This window comes from Alternaria atra, assembly GCF_907166805.1.
Source record: "Alternaria atra isolate CS162 genome assembly, contig: 20, whole genome shotgun sequence".
NCBI classification, from domain to species: Eukaryota; Fungi; Ascomycota; class Dothideomycetes; order Pleosporales; family Pleosporaceae; genus Alternaria; species Alternaria atra.
In genome coordinates, this window is record NW_025091318.1 from 547,952 (window position 1) to 571,560 (window position 23,609).

The window sequence follows — 23,609 nt, forward strand, 5'->3', positions numbered from 1 at the left end:
CTAATCACAATACTTACTACAATGCATTAAAGCTGTAGAGGCATGAAGAGGAGGCGATTATACAGTCTATTAGGAAGCTTGACGCGCGAGGATTTGCCCCTACGCTTAGCTACGTACGAGAGATGGCCAATTAACTACTAGCTGTACGTAGTAGTAGCTAGGTTGGAGAAAACTAGGCTTACAGGCTTGTACGCCGGAGACCTAAGATTAAATCTTAGGTGACAAGATAGCGGGATTACTAGAGAGTCCTGTGCAGCAACCCAGCTATTATTAGGCCCTAGTTTAATCTTGTACGCAATGTTAAGGCTAAGTATAGGATCTTAGACGAAGACGTCTATAATTTTAATAAGACTAGCTTCTAGATAGGCATTAGAGGGTCTATTAAAGTAGTAACAGCCTCTAAGAGACGCCTTAAGCTACTTAGAGTTTAACCTAGCGATCGTAAGTAGGTAACGTTAATCGCTAGCATTAACGCGATAGGGTAGTCAATTCTACTATTCCTTATCCTCAAAGCAAAGCACTACGACTAGGCCTAGTATTACAATAACTTAAAAGATTAGAGGATAGGTGTTAGTAACAACGGTTAGACAACGAACGAGCTTAGTCTAGCCTAGTTACAGCACTTTATCTAGTATATAGAAGCTCAAACAGTAGGTAGTCACCGCCTGCTTATCCTTAATAGCCACGAGAGCCACAAGTCACTCGCTTTGTCACGATGTTCTATTACCACAGGATTCTAGCTACAGACTAGTAAGCTACTAGGAACCCTTTGGGGCACCGTCGGATCACACTAGCCACAATCACGTAACGTAGGTATATATCATCCCTCTGAGAGGCTTGATAGCTCCTTAAGGATTCGTCTCAATACAAGCCTATACTAATATCTTAGTGCCTGTCCAACTACTCCTTACAATTCAAATCCTTCTTACTCCTTGTCGGACGGACAGTCGTTAAGATATCCTTTTCACTCCATTTCAAACACTTCGCTACAAGTGTTCCTATCAAAGCCGCGAAAAGATAAGCTCTTCACGCAATACACGAGGCAAGCAAGCTGCCTGTTAGGCAACCGACACCTCCCTAGACCAGGACTGCAGCGTTGCTAATCAATCCGCGACTAAGCAACAGGCTTAACGCGAAACCACTACGCAAGAGGATAAACTCCTTTAGCGTGAGACACCTAAGGGTGTTTACCGCAACGAGCCTAAGGGCTGTCGCGATAATAGCGAGGACTCCTCTAAGGGGGAAGCCTCTAACCCCAAAAACCCTCTAGGGACCCCTCAGAGCGAAGAAGGGCAGCCCTTGCGCAACCCCTTACTTAACTACGGGAAGGCGCGCAGCACCTTACCTATTAGATCGCATTAATTAGCGGCAGGGGATCTATCCCTCTACCGCACCTAGTCAGCAACAGAGCTTCGTACTACGCATATGCACTACGATAATGCTGCAGCGTCTAGTACTACTATACCTTCCCATAATAGGATAGGCAACAACAACAACGGCGCAACCTATAGCTCTACCTATAGGCCGTCGCATGCCTAGACACTAGCCGCTAGCACCTAAGATTAGGTAGCCTAAGTAACAAACGCCCTTTAGGAAGCCGAAGACAGAGGCGAACCCGAAGAGCGCCTAGTAAGACTCCGCGAAAGAGTAGCTACTGCTAACCTCCTCCTTACGGCTTAGGCAGTTGTCGGAGAGACAACGGGCAAACCTAGCAGCACTACGGATAACGCATCTAAACTACTAAGGGCCCTAAATGCGGCTACTCCTTGGCCTAAACTAGGGGACACTAGCAAGTCAGCTACCCCCTAGCAGGTAGACTAATAGATTAGAGACGTTAAGGGCGTCTTTAAGATAGCTGCCGTTCACGAGGACAGCTATACTAGGACCCTTTGGGCCCTAGGTACTATCTCCTATTCGGTGCACCAAGAACTCCTTATGTAACAGTTTAGGGACGGACTACTAAAGGGATAGGATTGGGTCAAGAACGAGGAGCGCAACCTCGTTTAAGATCCCCTCCTTACAAAGTATAATAACTATACTAAGTTCTTTAACTTTGTCTAGAAGGACACTAATTTAGTAAACACTTTCTTGCTACAGCTTAGCAAGAGGGAGTCTTTGCTCCTACGCAGCTTCTTCAAAACACTAGATAATAAGGATAATAATAAAGCTAAGATCGCCTTTGTCTAGGCTAAGATCCTAGACATTATAAGGCGTAAAATGCAGCGGCACGGCGGGTTTAAGACTATTTACACCTAGATAGACTTCGAGTAAGCACTGCGCAACGCAGAGACGGCTAATCGTACCGTAGTCGCCCTGTTGCTATCCTAGGGTAGCTCCAATAGCTTTAGCGGACGTTAAGGCAAGCGTCCAAATGCCTAAACTAACCAAGGTAGCAAGAGGCAAGATCGTAAGCCTTCCACACAGCTAGGCCGAACCTCCCTAGGCTGCTCTAACAGTAGGCCAAAGGGTAACCGTCTATTTACCCCCTAATATTCCTCTAACCAAGGGTATAGAGATCGTCGCCGTAACAGCAGTCACGATAGTAGACGCGACACTAATAAGCATAAGGACTGTTAAGACAGCAAGCAACCTCAACCTCATTAGAAACAGCGCAACCAAGACAACTAGGGCAGATCTAATAAGCCCTAGGACTTAGGAAAAGCTAACCCCTAGTCGCAAATCTCTCCTAATTGCTACTAGGGAAGAACTCTAACGGGAGGCAGCTTCGCATCGCCGTAGATGTAGAGGTACAACTCCCCAACAGCACCGCGGTGCCTCTCCGAGCTCTTTACAACTCTAGAGCTAAGATTAACATTATTAGCCTCCGAGCCGTACAACGCTATAAGATAGAACACTTACTATTTTATTCCCGCCCAACAGCGGGGTTCCTAGACGACTAGGAACTGCGGCTTTAAAAACCGTACGATGTTACTGTTAAGTGCAGCGACGACGAAGGCACTCCTAAAACCGTAGGGCCCTAAAGATTCTAGTTAGCAGACTTCAAGGGGTACGACATAGTTTTGGGATACCTATAGCTGCGCGATGCTAATCTGCAGATCTGTTTCTTAAAGGGGACGTTCTAATAGTAGCCCAAGGGCGACACAGACCAAATCTAAATTACTAACGCTAGCGACCTGCTACACGACATTACTAAGGGAGAACGAGCCTACGTGCTACACCCTAGGGGACTGTCGTGCTTAACGATCTTAGAACAAGTTAGGAAACTGCTTAAGGACGCTAAAAAGCAACACACGCCTAAAACTCCAACCCTGCAGCCAGGACTAAGCAGTAACGAGATTAGGGATAATAACTGGTACGACCGTCGAGGCATCCTCTAGGTCAAAACCTAGGTAGACAGGACAAAAGCCTACTTTAACAAGTGCATCGCTAACGCACTAGATCTAGCTAGCCTCCCTAAGGAGGCTACCTACCGCCTTGTAGCAGCGGTATTTAATAGAGACCCTTAGCGTGCCGCAGTGCCTCCGTACAAGAGCCGCTCTCTCCCTAATAGGGAGGAGAGTCTACTAGAATCCTACCTAGCAGACGATAAACTAGATCCTAAAGAACTAAAGCACGTCCCGAGCAAGCTACATCACAGATAGCTAGCCTTCAGCAAGCAGCAGACACGCATAGTCCGCCCAAACAGCGAATACAATTACGCGATAAAGATTAAGGAGGGGAAGAAGATCCCAAACCTCCTAATATACAACCTCTCCAGCAAGGAGCTAGAGATACTACGGGAATACCTCGCTGCGGCGCAGGAGAAGGGATAGATTAGACCTAGCAAGTCGCCAGTTAGAGCACCTATCCTCTTCGTCCCAAAGTTAGATAGCACAATACAATTATGCGTTAACTATCGTAGCCTTAACAAGGTCACGATTAAGGACTAGTACCCTATCCTACTCGTTAGCGAGATGTTAGACTAGTTGTTAAAAGCTGCTATCTACACTAAGCTAGATCTTCGCGACGCCTATTATAGGCTCTAGATCCGGGAGGGGGATGAATAGAAGACAGCTTTCAAAACCCGATACAGGCATTACGAGTACAACGTAATGCCGTTCGGTCTGGCGAACGCCCCAGCAACGTTCTAGTCCTATGTCTACCAAGCCCTTAGAGGCCTAGTTAACCGTACCTGCGTAGTATACCTAGACAACATCCTTATCTACTCCAGAAATAAGGCAGAACACAACCGGCACGTCAAAGAGGTGCTAGATCAACTAGTCCAATGGGGGTTGTTTTACAAGGCGAGCAAGTGCGCCTTCTCAACGAAGTTAGTAGAGTTCTTAGGCTTCATTATCACCCTAGGCAGCGTCGTGATAGACCCAGCGAGAGTGCAGACAATACAAGAATAGCTAGAACTAACAGGATATAAAGACATCTAAGTCTTCCTAGGGTTCTGCAACTTCTACAGACGGTTTATCTATAATTACTCCGCTATTGTCCGCCCGCTAGTAGACCTTATAACACGCGCCCAATTACCGCTAACGCCCTATACCAATCCTAAAGCGGGAGAAGTTCAGAAGAAAAAGGCGAAGAGTCGCAAAGGGCCAACTAAATAGTACCTCCCTTAGTTATAGCCCAAGGACGCCTAAGAGGCTTTCAGAACACTGCGACAGAAGTTTACGGAGGCCCCCGTACTCTAACACTTCGACCTAACTAAGCTAGTAATAGTGCTAACTAACGCATCTAACTTCGCTATAGCAGCGATCCTCCTCCAACCCACAGACACAGATATCCCTACAGAGAAGCACTAGAAACTAGTAGCCTTCTAGAGCAAGAAGTTTACCAGCCCGTTACTAAGGTAGCACACCTACAACAAAGAACTATCCGCGATAGTTAAGTTGTTTAAGACGTAGCAGCACTACCTCGAACATGCCCCGTCTACAATCCAGGTACTCTCTAATTACAACAACCTAAGGTACTTTATAACCACAAAGGAACTCTCCCCTAAGCAAGCGCGCTAAGCAGAAGAACTAGCTAGGTTCGATTTTAAAATCGAATACAAACCTAGGGCTAACAACCCTGCGGACGGCCTATTAAGGAGACCTAACTACGCGCAAGGCCTCTAGGTTAGTAAGTAAAAAGCACTGCAAGATACCATGCTGCCAACCCTCCAGCAAAAGCTTCGAATATAGACCATCTAGATGTCTATAGCTTCTAGTACTACTCTAGAAGTACAAGGCAGCGAACCCCCCAATAGAGGACCAGAGCGGTCCCGTCAACTATCTAGAACACTCGCTCTAGAGCTAGAATTCCCTAACACGTTGTTAGACCCCAGCGATAAGTCGCCCGTCCTACCTCGCACTCAACCTACAGGCAAAGAATGCTAGTGCGAGGAGGAAACCTACGAAGCTAGGGGAGAGAAATTTGATGTAGCCCAAGGCCTCCTCTAAAGCCTTAACAGCAAATACCTCTTGCCGAACAGCCTAGCGCATAAAGCCGCGCAAGGCGATAACGCCTTCGCACTAGAACCCCTAGACCTCCTACTCCAACACATTAGACTAGTTTAGGAACGTAACTAGGCCTATCACGGGAACGAAGCGCTAACGCGTCGAGCGGAGGGCGAGGCGAATAAGACAGCCAATATGTAGGAAGTTAACCCTACTAGCATCTTGCGCAGGAACAGGAAAGTGTAGATACCCGAAGACGCAGCACTCCGCGCGAACTTCCTTATAAGGAATTACGATAATCCTATAGGCGGACACTACGGCGTCGACAAGACGGTCGCGGTCCTCAAAATAAAGTACTAGTAGCTACATGCGAAGCGCGACGTTAGTAAATACATCTAGCAGTGCGCCGCCTATTAGCTAAACAAGATCCGCAGGCATAAGCTATAGGGGCAACTTGTCCCTCTACTAGTGCTAGATACCGCATAGCAGCATTACTCCTTAGACTTCGTTACTAACCTGCTAAAGTTACAAGATAATCAAGGAAACACTTTCAATGCAATCCTTGTCTTAGTGGACAGGTTCTCGAAATACGTCTATTACCTCCCCGTAGCAAAGACAATAACTGCCTAGGGCGTTGCCAACATCCTACTACGGCAATGTTTCCTAAAGATAGGTCTGCCCGACACATTAGTGTCGGACAGAGGCTTAGTCTTTACTAGCTAGTTCTGGTCAGACATATGCTTCTACCTAAAGATAGACCACTACCTAAGCACTGCGTTCTACCCTTAGACAGACAGGCAGACCAAACGACAGAATTAGGAACTAGAAACCTACCTCCGCATCTACATAGGATACCAGCAGGACAACTAGGTCAGCCTGCTGCCCTACGCGGAGTACGCATACAACTCGAAGGAACACTCTGCACACAGGCAATCGCCTATAAGAGTAGCCTTCGGAACAAACCCTAAGGGGTTTAATAGAGTACCTAATAAGCATTAGTTGCGAAAACTACCTACATTATAGGCAGAAGGCGGGCTAACACTAGAACTGCGACGGCAGGTTAGCTACTAACTTACTAAGTAGGCGGACATAAGCAGCGCAGCTAAATCTAGTTTGGAAAAAGCCTAGCGTACGAACGCGAAATAGTACAACACGTCTAGACTACCGCTCTACTTCGCGGAAGGCGACTTAGTCTTGCTTCGATTAAAGAACATTACTACGAGCCGACCCTCTAAGAAGATAGATGCTAGGTACCTAGGACTATTTACGGTTACTAAGAAGATCAGTAAGCTGGCATACAGGCTCGACCTCCCTCCGTCAATAGCCCGTATACACCCCGTCTTTAACATCGCACTCCTAGAACCCTAGAACGAACCCTTTAAGTTTACTAAGTTTAAACTAGGACCAATCTAGATACTAGAAGATGTCTCCGCAGGAGACAGATACGAGGTAGAAGGCATCCTGGAACACAGGGAGACCACGGCAAGAGGCTAGGAATACAAGGTCAAGTAGCTAGGATAGCTAACCTAGGATTGCACCTAGGAACCAGAAGACCACTTAGACAACTGCGAGTAAATCCTCGCAGAATACATAGCCAACCTAAGGGACGTATCACAGGCACGCGGCAGGAGCCGTACGGCCTAAGGACGGCCTATAGCTACGCTAACAACTTGTCGCTAGACCTAAGGGTCTAAGAGAGGGAGGGGACGCAAGGGGAAGCTGTGAGCAACCCTATGTTATGCGCAAAGTAGAAAGCATTACTAGGACAACAAAACTAAGTTCTTAGAAGAAGATGTTATTCTACAAATACACTACGAACCCTAGAAGAACCACTAGAGACCTTAGTTACCCTTAGGGAAGTTACTAGCTCCTCCTATCAGGGCATTAGAGGAACGACGTTTAGAGTTGTAACGGCGCTTAGTCGGGGAGCTGCCGGCCTCACTCACATTCAGATATAGCGCCTAAACCTTATAACCGCCCGGAACCTCACGACTATAGTAGTACCAGCGCTTCTCTCGTCCTAACGCGGTACTATCCTTAGAGAATAAAGCCCTCTTAAGGCTAGCGTCTACTACAACATTAGAAGGCGCGTTTAAACCCTAAGAACCTAAGCTAGCAGTATAGCGCTTAAGGTTAAAGGTGCAGGAGACTTAACGCGCCTTAGCCTACTTAACGTCGGACATCTTAGAGCAGGTAATCTCACGCTTAACCTAGGCGGCATGTTCGGAGAACGCGGTACGGAGCTCCTTCGCGTAGTCGAAGGCCCGTTTCTAGTACTCGCAGATGTTCTCGTTAGCGTCAAAAATCTCCTACTCTTGTCCCTCTAAGTAGCTACTATCCCTTATAGCGTTAATGCTCTTGCGGGTAGCGTAATCGACGAGGTATATAAGCAGGTTAACGGCGCGGCGGAAGGGAGGATTAACCTGTAAGACATTAGCAAGGACTATTACAATAGCAACTAGCACTTACAGGAGAACAACCCGACTTATAAGCCTTACGACAACTACTGCAGACACTATAGGAGCTGTTGCGCGTGCAGAACTCGTCCTCTATAAAGGCCCGGGCAAATCCCTTTATAGTCCCGTTGCTAACCCTAGGCTTGCTAACAGTAACTAACGCTATAAGGCAAGACTAGCAGGCGAACCTTACTAGCTAAGGCTAGGCTTACAGGTGCTAAGGCAGGTTATAGATGTAGGACGGGATACTGCTTGAAGGGACAGCGCCGGAGATAGTGCTAGCGTAGATAGTTATTGTAGTATTAATGCGGTAGACTGTTGTTGTCGTTGTAATGAAGGTTGGATGCAGAAAAGATTCCAAAACACTGCAACTTATACCCTATTACCTCGCGCTCTTACATGCCTAAGAGGTCTCCGTAGTCGCAGCGGTGCCTTACTGCTTACCTTACTATAGGGTCGCAAACACAGCAAAATGCGCTTAACACCTTAACAACACTACGCAAACACTAAGCTACGTGCTAGACAGTTATAAGACAAACAGGCTAAACACCCTATTATTCACCGCGGTGAAGCTAGGAGATAGCTAGGTAATGTAGCTGCGGCTATGGCAACCCGAAGTGCGCAGAGCATAGTAAGATTTTTTCCTTATAGAGGTTTTTTATATGCCCCTAGCGTTTAGGTCGCGGGATGACAACGGGCAGTGATTGGACTAACGCCGACAGCGACACAGTAACGTAAAGCGCGGACGGGCTCTAAGCGTAAAAGTATTGCGCTAACATTGCAAAGACCGTTGTAAGAGTTAGGACGACTCTTAAGAAGGGGGGGGGCTATTGTTACGATGTTCTATTACTACAGGATTCTAGCTACAGACTGGTGAGCTACTAGGAACCCTTTGGGGCACCGTCGGATCACACTAGCCACAATTACGTGACGTAGGTATATATTATCCCTCTGAGAGGCTTGATAGCTCCTTAAGGATTCGTCTCAATACAAGCCTATACCGATATCTTAGTGCCTGTCCAACTACTCCTTACACGCTTTCTAGGATCTGTGTAAGCAAAGCAATATTATCACTCTCTGCATGCCTCTACACTTATCGCATATCCTACAGCTACTTAATGTAGGTTGTTTTGCCCCGCTAAAGCAGGCGTATAAGAAGGAACTTAGGGGCTTAGTAGACAGCTACATCTACTACATTAACAAGAAAGCCTTCCTAGCTGCCTTTAAGCTAATATTTAACAAGGCGTTCTTAAAGAACAATATCTTATTAAGCTTTCGAGCAACTAGCTTAGTCCTACATAACCTAGATGTAGTGTTATCTAGGCTTAAAGTACAGCCTCGTACGCTAACACTACCTGCACTAGGGCCTACTCCTTAGCAACCTAAAACACTAAGCAACGCCTAGGAGATAGAGGCTTAAACAACGCTAATTGTTAAGAGGATAACAGACTACAAGGAATTATTACCTAATTCTATTATTAAGATAGTGCTGCAGGTCAAAAAGGGGTCAACTTTAAAGGTGCACTTACACACGTTGCTTAAGGCTAGAATAGCTAACCTTAAGGAGGTAAACTAGGCAGCATCTAAACGTAAAAAGCGTAAGAAAAAGCGAATCTAGAAGAGAGGGACCCTATTATAGGCAGAGGCAAAGGATATAGTTAAGCAAAGGGATGTTAAGATCTAGTTAGAGGTAGAGAGGCGTTAGGAGAGGGTGCGCGCAGGTAGTAGTGCAGGAGGTATTCGACGCTACAAGAACTGCGGCGAGGCAGGACATAACAAGCGCACATGCAAGAAAGATGCAGTAGAAGTAGAGGATTAATTCTAGCTGTCAAGCAATAGAGTCTTTATAGATACGAGATGCACCGTAATAGTGGAAGTAGAGGTATATTGCCTTGTAAGACTAGAGACGAACCGCTGTCGAGCCACAACAGCGGTAAGGTAGGCTAATATACTGCGATTGCTTGGCATACCGGCCCGAACGGGCCCGGAGTAACCTGGTGCCTGACATTATTCCCCTTCTTAGACTCGATCGACCCGATCAAGGCACAGTTAGCCTAAGCTAGATTGTAGTAGCCCGTAACAGTCCTACGGGTCTGCTACGCCTAGTATCAAGAGGTGATTAGATAGGGCAGGCCTGAGTTCCGGGTGCGGTTTTCACCTTCACCTCGACCGATTTAGGAATTCTCGAAAACTCAGAATATCCATCTTCACCTAGGATTCAGGGTCCAGCTAAGCGAAGGCCCAAGCTTTGGTATTCCTGGCCGATCTGGACCATCTTTCCTATTCCACACTCCCTCGACCGTCAATTGTGAGTATTTTGCCCCATTCTGGGCAAGAGGAGGGTAGCGCCAAAGTGGCCCAAAATGGCCCTTTCTAGCGCGATATGGGTGAGAATGGAACTAATCTGGCCCATAGGCGCCCCTCTTACGCCCCATCGAACCCTATCCGCCTACTTCGCCTCGACTATCCCCATATCAGCCCAGTACGGCTCATTATGGCCGGCTCTAAGCCAGCGGCCTCCACAGCTATCTTCCCGGTGCTGGCACTCAGTCTTCGTTCTGGGTCTGCACCGGCTGCCTTATTCCTGGGTCGCTGGTGAATTTTGCCTGGGCGTATGGCTGCTGTTTCCCTGTCCTTGGCGACCATAACAGGCCGACTTCGAGGACGCCGCAACATCCCCGGTTTGCCTGGTGCCGTCCAGATCCTCGAGTGTGGGCGCTGTTTCCTGATGAATCGCCCCTGTATTGCTGTAAGTGGCCCTTTAGCACGTTCTACCCCATTATGGCGCCTTTTTGGCGTAGAAGGGTCAGCCCGCATTGTTACGGGCCATTCTGACCCTTTCTAGCCTCCTAACAGCTGGTTCGTCGACCTGGCCGCCATTGAGGTTCTGGTCAAGGAGCTTCGCGAAGGTCAAGTTACGATTCCTGGTATTGGTGATGAGGATGAGGTTACTCGAGATCTCACCGAAGATGAGCGCCTACTTCGGGAGGCCAAGATTCAGCGTGAGCTTCAGGCGTCAAGCGGGTACTTGAGAGGTAAGTGACCTAGAATGCCCCATTGTGCCCCCTACCGGGGCACTAGGTGTCAGTATGCCCTATGATTGCCCATAATGACCCTTTCTAGGGCTTATGTTAACATTTTGCAGCAAGTTGTATGCTCCGGCTAGTCAGCATCTAGAGTTGCATAATGGTCGTTGCCTCAGCACTCATGATCCCAAGTCCGGAATTCGCCCTAATGATTCTGGTCAATCCGCCGATTCCAAGGCTGCCAAGCAGCAGGCTATCCAGACCATTCGGAACAAGCGGGTGGCAGAAGCGGTCGATCAGTACGAAAAGACCGGCAGTTCCCCAAGAAGCCCTGTAAGAGGACCCAGAAGCCCCTTGTGCCCCTTATCGGGAATTTGGGCCCTATATGGCCTATAGAGCCCGTTATGGCCCTGTTGCTAACACCCGCAGGCTCCTGGAAAGCGCATGACCAACACCGCTATCGACATGAAGATTGCTGAGATTACTGCCGTGGTCAGCCGGAAGGAGTCCGAGCATGCCGCCGTTCCTCGCAGCAAGAACTCCAGGTCCATTAAGGCTGCCCTCACTAAGGAGATCAAGGGGCTGGAGAAGGAGATTGAAGATTTCATGGCCCAAAAGGCCTAGGATTCGATGCTATGGGCCGGTATGGGCCCCCAAGGGCCTCTGGTGGCCTGAATGGGTAGTAGTGCCTCTTGATGACTGAAACGACTTATGATGGGAAACTTTGGGGTCCTTTGGGCCGGAATGGGCCGGATTGGTACCCCATAGGATGGCGTTTTATACCCTGGGCTATGGCCCTTATGCAGTAATATGAAGCTTGACTTGCATCATCGTTTGACTTGTGAATGTGGAGATATAGAATTGTAGAGCATTAGTTGCCCGCGATCCGGTCAGGTTGGCTAACGGAGACAGATGTCACATTATGTAGCCTAGAAGGGAATACTGGCCCAATCCGGCCCGAGGCACCGTTAAACACCCAAAACCCTCAGGAAGGGAAAAGGTGAAGGTATGCCCCCGTTTGCACCGGAATGGCCCGTTGTGGCTCAACTTATCCCCCTCCTTTGCGAGGCCGTCCCCGGCCACGCTTCTTAGGCTGTGATTTAATGGATTTTCTTCTTTGTTGAATTCCCTTGTTTTCCCAGAACTTTTTCAGAGCGTTGCCGGAAACATTCGCTCCTACTTCCCAAGAATTCTCCTCTTCTGAGTAGCCAGCCCATTTGATTAAGTATTCCACTTATTGTCCTCGTTACGCCTTCTGTCTAAAATTCGCTCTACTTCATACACATCGTCCCCATATTCGCGCAGAGTGTCCTGAGCTGGCACATTAGGGTGCGGAATGACCCCTTTTGGGTCATAAGGCTCCAAAAGCGACGCATGGAAGACGGGATGAACTTTTTGAAGACCTGGCAGGTCGACTTTGAACGCCGATGGTCCAATTTGGGCTGTAATTATGCCTGGACCTAGAAACTTCCAGTCTAGCTTTTTCTTTGGCCTTGTAGAGCGGATATGTCGATTGGAAACTAAAACCTGGTCTCCCACCCTAAAAGGGATTAGAGCACGGTGCTTGTTGGCATACTCCTCTTGGTAGGCATTAGCTGCCTTAATCTTTCTGCGGCATTCTTGCTGCAGCTCGATCACCCTTTGGGCGACTTCGGTTGCCATAGGGCTCTCTCCTTCCCCTAGGGCCATCTCGGGCCAGTCTGCACCACGAGGGTGCCTGCCGTGGTAAGCCTGGAAGGGTGTGACCCCTGTGGTGGAGTGTACACTGTCATTGTACGCGAACTCTCCTACTGAGATCCACAACGCCCAGTCGTCCTGTTCTAGGGCACAAAAGCACCGAAGATACTGTTCCAGTGTTTGGTTTTGAGCTCCCGTTTGCCCATCCGTCTGTGGATGGAAGGCTGATGTCAAAACCCTTCTAGCATTGAGATAGTGAAGGAACGTGTCCCAATGTCTAGAGTTCATCAATGGACCCCGATCCGATATAATTCGCTTTGGAACTCCATGTAATCGGATAACCTCGCGTATCCAGCCCTGTGCTAGATCAGAGCCGTCCCAATCGGCTCGTGCTGGCACGTAATGGGCCATCTTGGTCAATCTATCCATGATTACCAGGATAGCATCATAAACTACCCCAGATATTTTGCTAGGAGGTAGTTCCGTGATAAAGTCCATCGTTACCTCCTCCCAAGGGTAGTTGGGGATTGGGAGAGGATGAAGGAGTCCATATGGACGGTGTCTAGCTGGAGTAGACTTTTTACAAATGAGGCACTCCTTGCAATACTGCTCAACGTCTTTGCGCATGCCCCTCCAAGAGTAGTGTCGCTGCAGCTTTTCTAAGGTGCGTCTCGCTCCAAAGTGGCCTGCCAGCGGGCCATCATGGCACTCCTGGATGGCCTGCGACTTCTGCTCGGCGGTTCTAGGGTATTGTGTTGTTCGCCGGGTGGTTCTGGCCCGCTTTGGGCCGGAAGGAGCCTCTTCAGGCTCTGACTCGTCTGAAGTAGCCTCTGAGTCCTCATCCGTCTCCTCCCGTTCCTCCATGTTGCGGGGGTCTGGGACTTGGCGCTGTTCCTCCAGTTGAAACTCCTTTAACGCGTTTGTGAGGACGTCTTGTTCCTCAGAGCGTAAGGCGGAACGTGTCCGCACCGCAGCTACCAGTACTGACTGTTGGTTGCCGTGTTTAAGGAGATCCTTCATTGGCTGGACAAAAGCTTCATTGTACTTCTGGGCTGGTTTCTGGGCTTCTGCCATGTAATCAGGCCTTCTTGATGGGCCGTCGGCCGGGTTAGTGGCCCTGGTCGGTGAACAATGGTGAAATCGAACCCAGACAGTACAAGGTAAGACCTCACCTGTCGGTGGCTGAGAGTCTCGTCTCCATGAACCATTTTAGGTTCTGGTGGTCTGTGTAGATGTCGAAGTGGATGCCTTCGAGGTATTGGCGCCAATGCTCAAGGCTTTTGACTATAGCCAGTAGCTCTTGGTCATGGGTGCCGTAGTGGTACTCTGCCGTGATGAGCTTGCGCGAAAAGAAGTCGATTGGGCGCCAACGGCCCGTTTTGCCTCTTCTGGGTACCATTGGCTCAAAATGCCAGCGGATTGCCCCTCCCGAGGCGTCAACTTCTGCCTTCGTTTTCCTGTGGCCTCAAAGTGAGCTAGTTGGGATTTCCTTAAAGGAGTTCTTGAGCCTCTGAAAAGCCTCTTTGGCTTCTTTGTCTAAGTCTACTACCTGACTTTCCTCCTTCGCTGGGCGTGGCCGCCTCTGGCCGCTTCTGGCCCCTTCTGGGTCAGTTTGGTAAGTGGTAGGGCAGTCGGGAGAAGTTGGCTATAAACCGCCTGTAGTAGTTCATAAAGCCAATGAATACTCGATTTCGCGCACCGTGCGCGGTTCCGGCCATTCAGGATTGTCTGAATCCTCTTCTCGTCGACTTCAATCCCTTCTGGCGATACTATGCAGCCCAGGTACTCAGTGCGCTGAGTGTGCCACTCGCACTTTGGAAGCTTCAAGAACAGCTTAGCATCGCGCAGTCGATGCAGGACTTCCTTGACATGCTTCACATGCTCTTCTTCTGTGTTGAGAAGATGAGGATGTCGTCTAAGTATACAATACAGGTCACATCAACTAATCCTGCAAGGACTTGGTAAATGTAAGCCTGAACTGCGTAGGAGCTTCATGTGAGGCGAAGGGCATCACAGTATACTCAAAATGGCCGTAATTCCTTGTACGGAAAGCTGTCTTCCACTCCTCCCTTCTTGGATTCTTACCCTGTGGTAAGCCTCCTTGACGTCTAACTTAGTGTAGTACTTTGCGCCTGCAAGCCTTTCTAAGGACTCATTAAAGGGGGTAGGGTGCCGGTTCTTGACAGTAATCCTTTCAGACCCGTAGTCCACACAAAGACGCATTGTGCCGTCTTTCTTTTGGGCAAGAGGATAGGCGCCTGCTGGGACTTACTGTGCCTTATCCAGCCACGCGCCAAGTATTCCTCTAAATACTTGCGCACAACTCAAGCTCAGTCTTGAGAAGGTTATACAACGGCTGGTGGGGTACCTTAGCCCCTTCCACGAGGTTGATAGCCAGATCCTGCGGTCCATGGTCTGCAGGACCTTGAGCGTCCTCCTGATCCCATTGGGCAAATTCGGAGATTGCAGGGGGTAACTGCTCCCCTCCGGCCCCTTCTAGGCCGGTTTGGACCACTGAGGCAACAAGACAGCCATACACATCCGCAGTGGGATCGCGCATCGTCTTTTCGAACTCTCAGCCTCTCTACGCAATCTTCCTGTAGACAGTCCTATCCTTGGACTTTGTACCCGAAAAATCATTCTCCGTGTAGAGTAGCTGATCTTAGGCGAGTACATGTCTATCCAGGGCAACCTGTATACCTGATACTTCTGAATGTCAGCCACTATAAACGGTACATTCTGGGTTTCTTCCTTTCCGCGCGTCTCTGATCCTAATGGCAACCTCTGTGGTTCCATAGACCTTTAACGCTTACCATCCACCTCTGCAACAATCGGCAAGGGTCGGACTGTCAAGTCATGCTCCTTTGCGAGCATGGCGGAAATAAGGTTCAACTCAGAACCTCCATCAATCAGGCTTCTACAAAGCCTGATTGGCCGATAGCCACCTTGGCTGTAACATTGGTTGGCTTTAGGTAAAGCACGTCATGAAGGAGCCCTAGATCCTGAGTCTCTGGGGAGTGTGCAATGTGGGCAGACAAGAAGGACTCTAGCTCCTCTGCCCACTGCCTTTCCCTGACTTGGGATTAGCGACTCTTTTTGGGCCTCCTTCGGCTTGGGACAATCTTTCTGGAAATGTCCAGGTTCATTTGCATCCCCAACAGGTCATGTTAGGTCTTTGGGCCGCTAGGGTCTGATTTGCGTTGCTTTTCTTGAAGTTCCGCAAAGGCCTTTGGCCTTTTTCGGTCTTAGGGGCCCGCACGATCTTCATGTGAGTTCTGGCGTGGCCCCCTTTTTGCGGTTGGATGCTCCGCCGTAGGTGCGGTTCGCTTTGTCTTGTTCCAAATAAAACTGTGCCGCCGTTTGACCTTGGATACTGCGTTGATATCCTCAGGGTCCCTACCCATGAGTTCCTTCTGTATCTCAGAGAGAGTGCGCCCATGAAATCCATGCGGCGCTGTTCTTCGGAGACGTGTTCCATCTCGCTCCACAGTGTGTTGAGTCGAGCCAGAAGGACGTTCGGGTCCTGATCATGCCTCTGTCTGAGCCTGTTTTAGGTCGTTATGGGCCTGGAGACGTCGCATCTCCAAGGGCCGAGGCAGTCGAGCATCACTGCCTTAGCTGAGCCCAGGTGGGCTCCCAAAAGGTCCTCTCGTAGGTGGTCTTCGCGATATGTATCCCAGGTGGACAAGTTCTGTCTGAAACCTAATCCCAAAGTCTACTCTTTGGGTGTCCGTTGCGAAGCGTGAGGGCGATCCCTAAAGATTGCCTACAGCGTGCGCCCTAGCAGTTATACTGCTGGCGATCGGGCTTGCAAACGTCTCCGGGTCCTTAGGGCGAGGGGCGCCTAGATCAGTGACGCTCTCTACCCTTCGGGGTGATGGTGCGGGGAGAGACCTCATCGAAGACAGATAAGTCTCCTGTTGCACTTTGCGTTTGAGTTCCTTAGCTTGGTCAGCTCGCGGAGGTTTTCTCCGCTGGCGCCAACGCCTGAGTTCCTCCAGCCTCGTTCCAGCTCATCCTGTCTAGGGGCGTCCCCGACAGTGGTGTTGGACTCTTCCTGAGAAGCCAGTTCAGGTAGTGCCGTGTGTTCTGGCCTAGAACAGGGCGTCCTGGGTCGTTAGCGGTTGAGGTGGTCCCTTCTGACGAACTTGCTCGTCAACGTCTGGTGTGGGATGCGAGGCTCGGGGAGTCGCGGTCTGTAACGTCCCCTACTAGGTCGACCGTTGCTTGCTGGCCCTTCTTAAGTTGCGAGTTGAGGCGCTGGGTAGACCGGCTCTAGAGCTCATTGTTACAAAATCGGGGCACATGGGTATCGTAGGGACAGCGGTTCGAATGTCAGCAATAGAGTCTTTATAGATACGAGATGCACCGCGATAGTGGAAGTAGAGGTATATTGCCTTGTAAGACTAGAGACGAACCGCTGTCGAGCCACAACAGCGGTAAGGTAGGCTAATATACTGCGATTGCTTGGCATACCGGCCCGAACGGGCCCGGAGTAACCTGGTGCCTGACACTAGCTATTATACGCCTTTATTGCATGTTGTAGTAGAGTGTTATTAATGTGCAAAGGTAGTTTTATGTAGAGGTGCGCTATTTTAGTAGTGTGCGCTATTTAGCGGTAGGCACGTTATTAGATATTAATAGAAAACACAGGCTAAAGGGCGACGTTAGGGCTGACTAAGCTAACTGCAACACCAGAAAAGTATCGCGATATTAGCTCTACGGCAAACACTAAACCCTCATTAAAATATAGCCTAGAACATCGCCTAATACATGGCCTCTAGCTAAAAACATTAAGCCGTTTAACCCTATTAAGTGAGCCAACCCTCTAGAGCTTGATTGGCTTGTAAAATACTATACAACGGCTTGACTTGCAAGTACGCTTACGTTATCAAGCCGAACAAGCAAGTGCTTGCAAAAAGCTTGCTTGTTGGCAAGTCTGCCCTCAACTCAGGTGTCTCTCAAACCACCCAAGGCTGCAAAGACGAGGCCAGGCGGTAGAGCACTCCCATCAGCACAGATTGCTGCTAAACAAGTAACAAATCCCCTCTCTCCATCCTGCATTGCTGCTGTTACCCTCTTCTTCTCCCACAGCCTCTTATCAAAGATTATTTTTGAGCGTCCTAAGATGCCCAGCATAAAGCCTTTCTCGTCCATACTGTATGTGTTGCTTGCCTCAATGTTGAACCGGGCAATAGTCTCGTGTATAAGGTCAAAATACATGCGGTATTTGGTATGTGAGTCGGCGTTGTGGCGTACAGCGTCCATGGCAGAGGCCCATTTTGATATGACAGTGTCCTTGTTTCGGTTGACGAAGCGCGTCACCCAGGACCCTGAGATGTCCTTTCTGCTTATAGCACAGGCAAAATTTCGTATCATATCCCTAGTGGGAGGTAGCCTACGCGTTGTAAGCGCCTCAATATGCTTTACAAGAGCCTGCTCTTGCTGTGGCTTGAGTGCACGTTCATTGAGTGTTTTGGCCTTACGGGACCCTTGACTGCCCTTGTGTCTTCGCCGCAATGTAGATGCCACAACACCAAACTTAGCTGCACATTTTTCGTACGAGAGTTATTCTCCTAGTTCTCGCGATTCTAAATATGCGATCGCATCGTCAATAGGTGCCATGGTTGTGGAGTTGTGACGCGTTGAAGTTGGTCTCTTGTTTGGTGATTCGGTGTTCGTCAGGCGTCAACCGAATCCAGGCGTTAGGTGCACGGGCACAGTAACCCCTTTTTCCGCAATCTGCAACTGCTACGGCGATTAATGCCACTAAGGTATACATCGTCCCTGATTTCCAGGATGCTTGAGTTTGGAGAACATGTACTCTGCGTTTATCTCCGTGTCAAATGGACCTCCGGTTGGCGTCATAGCTCGAACACAACCATCCTATTCTCTCTACTGCAATGTAGTAGAAGCGGCAAAAGTGTCTGAAATGCAGATACACGGCAGTTCCAGATCTCTAGAAGTGTATGGGGAAGTGTGAGGTGTCTGTCGAGTTGGCTTATCTCGCTGAAGGGCGTTTCTCGCTTACCGTGCACGTGCACCCAACGCCCGCTCCGAGCCTTAAAGCTTATCATAGAGATGAGGCTATAGAGCCACGTACAATAGTTATTGTAACGAGATTTTTTAGTGGAGTATTCTATAGACATATGCGATTAAGTTACGCTATATATATTATTTATATAAAGTAGCTGTGCGGCTAGTGCGTGTCGTGTAGGTGCGCGCGGTTGTGATGGGCTGGAGCCCAGTTAGTGTGTAAGGGGCTACGCTCAGGGAGCTATCGCGCAGGTATACTGGAGTTGTATTCGATAGAGAGCTAAGCTCTAGGCTACGTGGCTATCTATATATACCTAGGTAAAGAGCGGTAAGAAAGGCTCGCTTGTTGTCTGGGCAACTATCGGGTCGGGCCGGACGAAGAACCGAGATATCATCGAGCATAAGAGAGCAAAGAGCTCTAGCCCATCACATAGTGAATTCTCGATGATATCTCGGTCACGTGCGCAAGCGCACGGCGCACGACGGTACGCGTCTAAACGACGCTTAGGCCAAACCCCTAAACCCCGGCCAAAGGTTAATCCGAGCTGCCACCGATTGACCTTCAGCACTCTAGCAGTCCGTAGTTCTCTTCTCCATCGAATACAACTCCAGTATACCTGTGCGATAGCTCCCTGAGCGTAGCCCCTTACACACTCACCTTCAAGCCGCCTTTAACTCCTACGCCAACTATCACATCAAGTCGATATCACAAGCCGACGCGATCGCCTTTGGCCGAAACAACAAGCTACCGGATGCGCCGGCATGGATGAGATCAATTGGACTCACCACGGCCGACTAGGCGGTAATCACTGAATATATCGACCTGCTGCGACCTCTCAAGCACAGTTCCGAACGCCTTGAAGGCCGCGGCAAATCAGGCAAGTTTGAAGCTATATACGGGGTCATCCCAGTATTCGAATTCTTACTTCGCGAGCTTGAAACCCGCTGCAACCAGTACGAGCATGTCGACTACAACGTCCACGCTGAAGCTCCTGAAGACCACCTTGCGATCAATCTCCGAGCCGCGTGGCGTAAGGCTAATGAGTATTACTCTAAGCTTGATGACTCGCCTGCCTACTACGCGGCTTTCTGCCTCCATCTACACTATAAGCACTATTGCAACAACAGCTGGGCTAATAACGCTGGATGGCTTGATAGTAATAACGCCGCTTTTAGGCAGCTTTGGGCTCAGTACAAGCCAACAGCTCTGCCGATTTCTCGCAATCAGCCGTCTACCTCAGGCGATATCGATAACGCTATCAACGCGCTCGTGGACCACGACAAGGGCAACAGCGAGCTCCGCTTAGACGAGTAGGAACAATGGCGCAAGTACGAACCAAAGTGGACGAAGGAGCAACACAACAGCGGCAACGTTATACGATATTGGAGAGATCTTACTCCTAAATACCCTCACCTTAGCCGCCTCGCGATCGATATATTGACCATACCAGCTTCTAGTTGGAAGTGTAAACGCTTGTTTAGTGAGCTAGGCGATCTCCTTGAGCCTCGTCGCCGCAAGATTGGAGCGCAGCTGCTTGCAGCGCTTCAACTAATACGATCGTGGGCGCGGCGAGGCTTTACGATACCAGAGGAGGCAACCGCAGCGTATACGGACGAGGAGATGGTGAGCAAATATAGGGTGGACGATTGGGACGAGCCGCCGGAGTAAACTTAGCAAGCATATATCCTTTGAGGCAACCTAATCTACTAATCCTCAATCCCTCAATCAATCCCCAATCAATCTGCTCTAAACCCCCAACCCCCAACCCCTTAAGCAAGCTAATCAATCCTAAGCCTCGGGTCGACCAAGCCAAGCCAAACCAGAGGCTACGGATTGGCACGAATTGATTGTTGTCAATTGTGGTATCTAGTCTCTCGTAACAAGCTATTCTAGCAACATGATCGAGCACGCCGCAAAGATGCTTACAGAGCTCGCCAAGGACGACTCAGCAGTTTCCACCTGAAGCTCCATCCTGTCTGCTCTGCAGAAGACCTTTCAGCACGATCAAGACGGTTTCTGGCAAGCGCCTTCTCACTTCGGCACCATCATGCCGCCTCTACTTTCTCTTCTCAGTCTCTCTTCGGCGTCTACTTCTACTCCCGAGAACAACACGAACAATGTCCCTAACATCACCGAACTCGCCGCTGCGTCTTCGTCTAGCATGGAGAATCACCGCGAGATGAACAGTATCCTGCTCAAGAACATGAGGAGTGAGGACAGGCATACCAGGTTGACTACTGTGCTTTGTGAGCAAAGCTTGACCTGACGACTGGGAGAAGAGTGGCTGGGTCTGTTGCCTGAGATGCTGCCGTTCATCAGTGAGCTCATGGAGAATGATGATGAGATAGTGGAGAGGGAGTGCCAGAGGTGGAAGAATGGCATGGAAGAGATTTTGGGTGAGAGTTTGGAGGGTATGTTGCAGTAGTTTAGCATCTCATGCTTTTTTCATACATATCATACAAAAGGTATTTTATTACACTCAAAAAGAGTTCGTGCGATCTAAAAGATGAGTGTGCTTCAATATATCTACTACTCTACATCTTTCGTAGGAGATAAGAGTTGTTGTCGCCTTTGCATACGAGGAACTATCTTTCTGAAAGATTATAGGCGTCTGCATCAGACGCCTATATACCGAATGTTCGGCTGCGGTGGCGTCTCCATACCATTTCCAATAAAGTAATCTACATGGGCGTTCTGCAAATAGCCCTTCAGCGTCATTCCATTCCGGTAGTTTGGATTATGCGCCAGCGTGTACAGTTTCCTTTCCGTAGGCTGATCAGTAGTAAAGATAATCAGCTCACTCATATTCTCATTCGTAGTAATGACCTCTTCCCTCCAATCACCAAATATATCGCCCAGGAAAGCTGGATTGGGGTCACCGGGGTTCACGGCACCGTAGTCGCTGATGCTGAATAGGCGGGGTAGCGAGGTAGATGTAGCGGGAGCCTCTGGATCCCATTTTTCCACTCTTCCGTCGTTGTAGAGTTCCATTGTGTCGTCGCCGTCCCACCAGAGACCTAGATGTGCCCAGGGAGAAAGGTCGCTACTATCGGTGATGGTGGAGTTACTGGGCGCGTTGTACAGTCCATTTCCGCCTGCGCTCCAGGACTCCATGCCGGGGTGGTTGGGATCAATGTCGCCAACTAGGCCTCGACCGATATCTCCGACGGCGTCGCCGTAGTGCTCCCATAGCACCTCGCCGCTGCGTGCGTCGTAGTAGTACTCCCACAGTTTAGACGGGTTGTCTTGCTGGACGCCGTAGCCCTGCAGACCCGGTCTGTCTGGATCGATTTTGGCGACTTGCCAGCGGTCGCCGTGCCCGATACTCGAGTCTGTGAGCGAGTAGCGCATGCTTCCGTCTCCTTCAAGTAGGAACATGATTTCGCCAACCTCGTCGATGCCGTCGCCGTCGACGTCTAGGATGCGTGTGTTGTGCCCGTCAGACCCTGCTCCGGCGTCTTGGTCGTCCCAGATCCATTCCTGGGTTAGCCTGGTGCCGTCGAAGGTCCAGGCGGCCATGATCCGGTTGAAGACTCTGTCGTCGCGGCGGTTCTTCATGAAGCCTACGATATGCGGTGTGGTGCCGTCGAGGTAGCCGACGCCCAAACGTGCGGCGAAAGGACCGTGCTCGATATAGTCGTTTGGGATGAGGATTGACGCGCGAAGGGTGCCTGTTTGGCCGTCTAGGACAGCGATGAATTGCTCGTCATCGTTGCTTCCCTCGTCGAATATGGCTCCGTCGCCGAACACAACACCGTTGGCTATACGTACGATGACTTCGGCGAATCCATCGCTGTCGAGATCGTACACGGTCACGCCATCCCAATGGCCGACGTCAATGCCTGCTGACCCCGGTTCGATATTGTTTTGATTCTCGCTATTAGGCCCCATGCCCACTTCCCACAGAAATTCACCGTCGCTGCGATAGGCTTCGAGGCCTTGCTGAACGCCATGTCTGTCGAGGACGTAGCCGTACTCGCCGCTTCCATCAAGATCGCCAACCCACACGTACTTGATCTGATTACCCGATCTGATGGGAACACGGATAAGGGGCTCTTCTTCGGTATTGGCCTGGAGTGTGTAGCTGGAATTGGTAGACGATTGCTCATCTCCATCGATGACTGTCCGTACCCAGTATTCGTTGGATTGGCTGAGATCAGCTTCGGAGTCCAAATAGTTTGTACCGTCAGTAAGAGGCTCTGGGTTGAGTCTGGTTGCGTCGGCGCCATCCGTTGAGCGATAGATGTTGAAAGTGATGTCTTCTGGATCAAGACCAAGTAGTCGCCAGCTGATGAAAGCGCTGTCGTTTTGGGCACGAACGGCGACAATACCCCGCCCAAGGTTTTCCATCGGCCGAGGTGAGGATTGCCGCTTTGTTGTTTGTGATGCTACCGCGCAAGCGGCAGCAGAGAAGAGAACGTGAAAGAAGCCCTTCATTGCCTCGGGTTGCTGTTGCGTATAACCAAAGAGCTTATGGACATCCGAAAATGCGCACCCATTATGAAAACTAGACTCTGCGACCAGGCGACATATATACTTCCAACAATTTTGCTCGGACCGGACCGATCATGGCCGTACACCAGTCATTGAGATACTTCGTGCTGATGCGCAACTAAGTCGGGCCATTGTTAACGGGGCAAACTGACTGTACACCATCCGGCCAAGTCTCTGCGCTAACGTGTAATGACCAGTATTCGGACAATGCAATAAAGATGTTCTCTTCAAGTTTATCATCTAATCAAAAATTGCGTGCAGATCCCATCTGACCCAGCGGGTGATGTTTCAGCCAAGACAGTTAATAACAGCCCTTTGATTTTCCACCAGTGGCGATGCTCTGACGATCTGATATCTCCGCAAATTCAGATTGAGGTTGTGTCGTTGATCAGATATCGACGATAACCAATACCGAACTCATTGCTCCGAAGGCCGAAAGCCATGCGACGACGACTTTTGTCTCGCTGAATGACACACCTGGCTTGGTTCTCGTATCTTTCACACCTTGAAGACGACTTCCTTAAACTCA

The 23,609-nt window shown here is 49.6% G+C and overlaps 1 protein-coding gene across 1 annotated transcript; it reads right to left on the reverse strand.

The window, feature by feature from the left end:
• Nucleotides 1–21,202: 21,202 nt before the first annotated feature.
• On the reverse strand, nucleotides 21,203–23,023 carry ALTATR162_LOCUS434 (uncharacterized protein; the record flags this gene model as incomplete). The annotated part of the gene is made up of 1 exon (XM_043308028.1): nucleotides 21,203–23,023. The coding sequence occupies one exon, from the start codon at nucleotides 23,021–23,023 to the stop codon at nucleotides 21,203–21,205; it is 1,821 nt and encodes a 606-aa protein (XP_043163963.1).
• Between the last annotated feature and the right edge of the window lie 586 nt (nucleotides 23,024–23,609).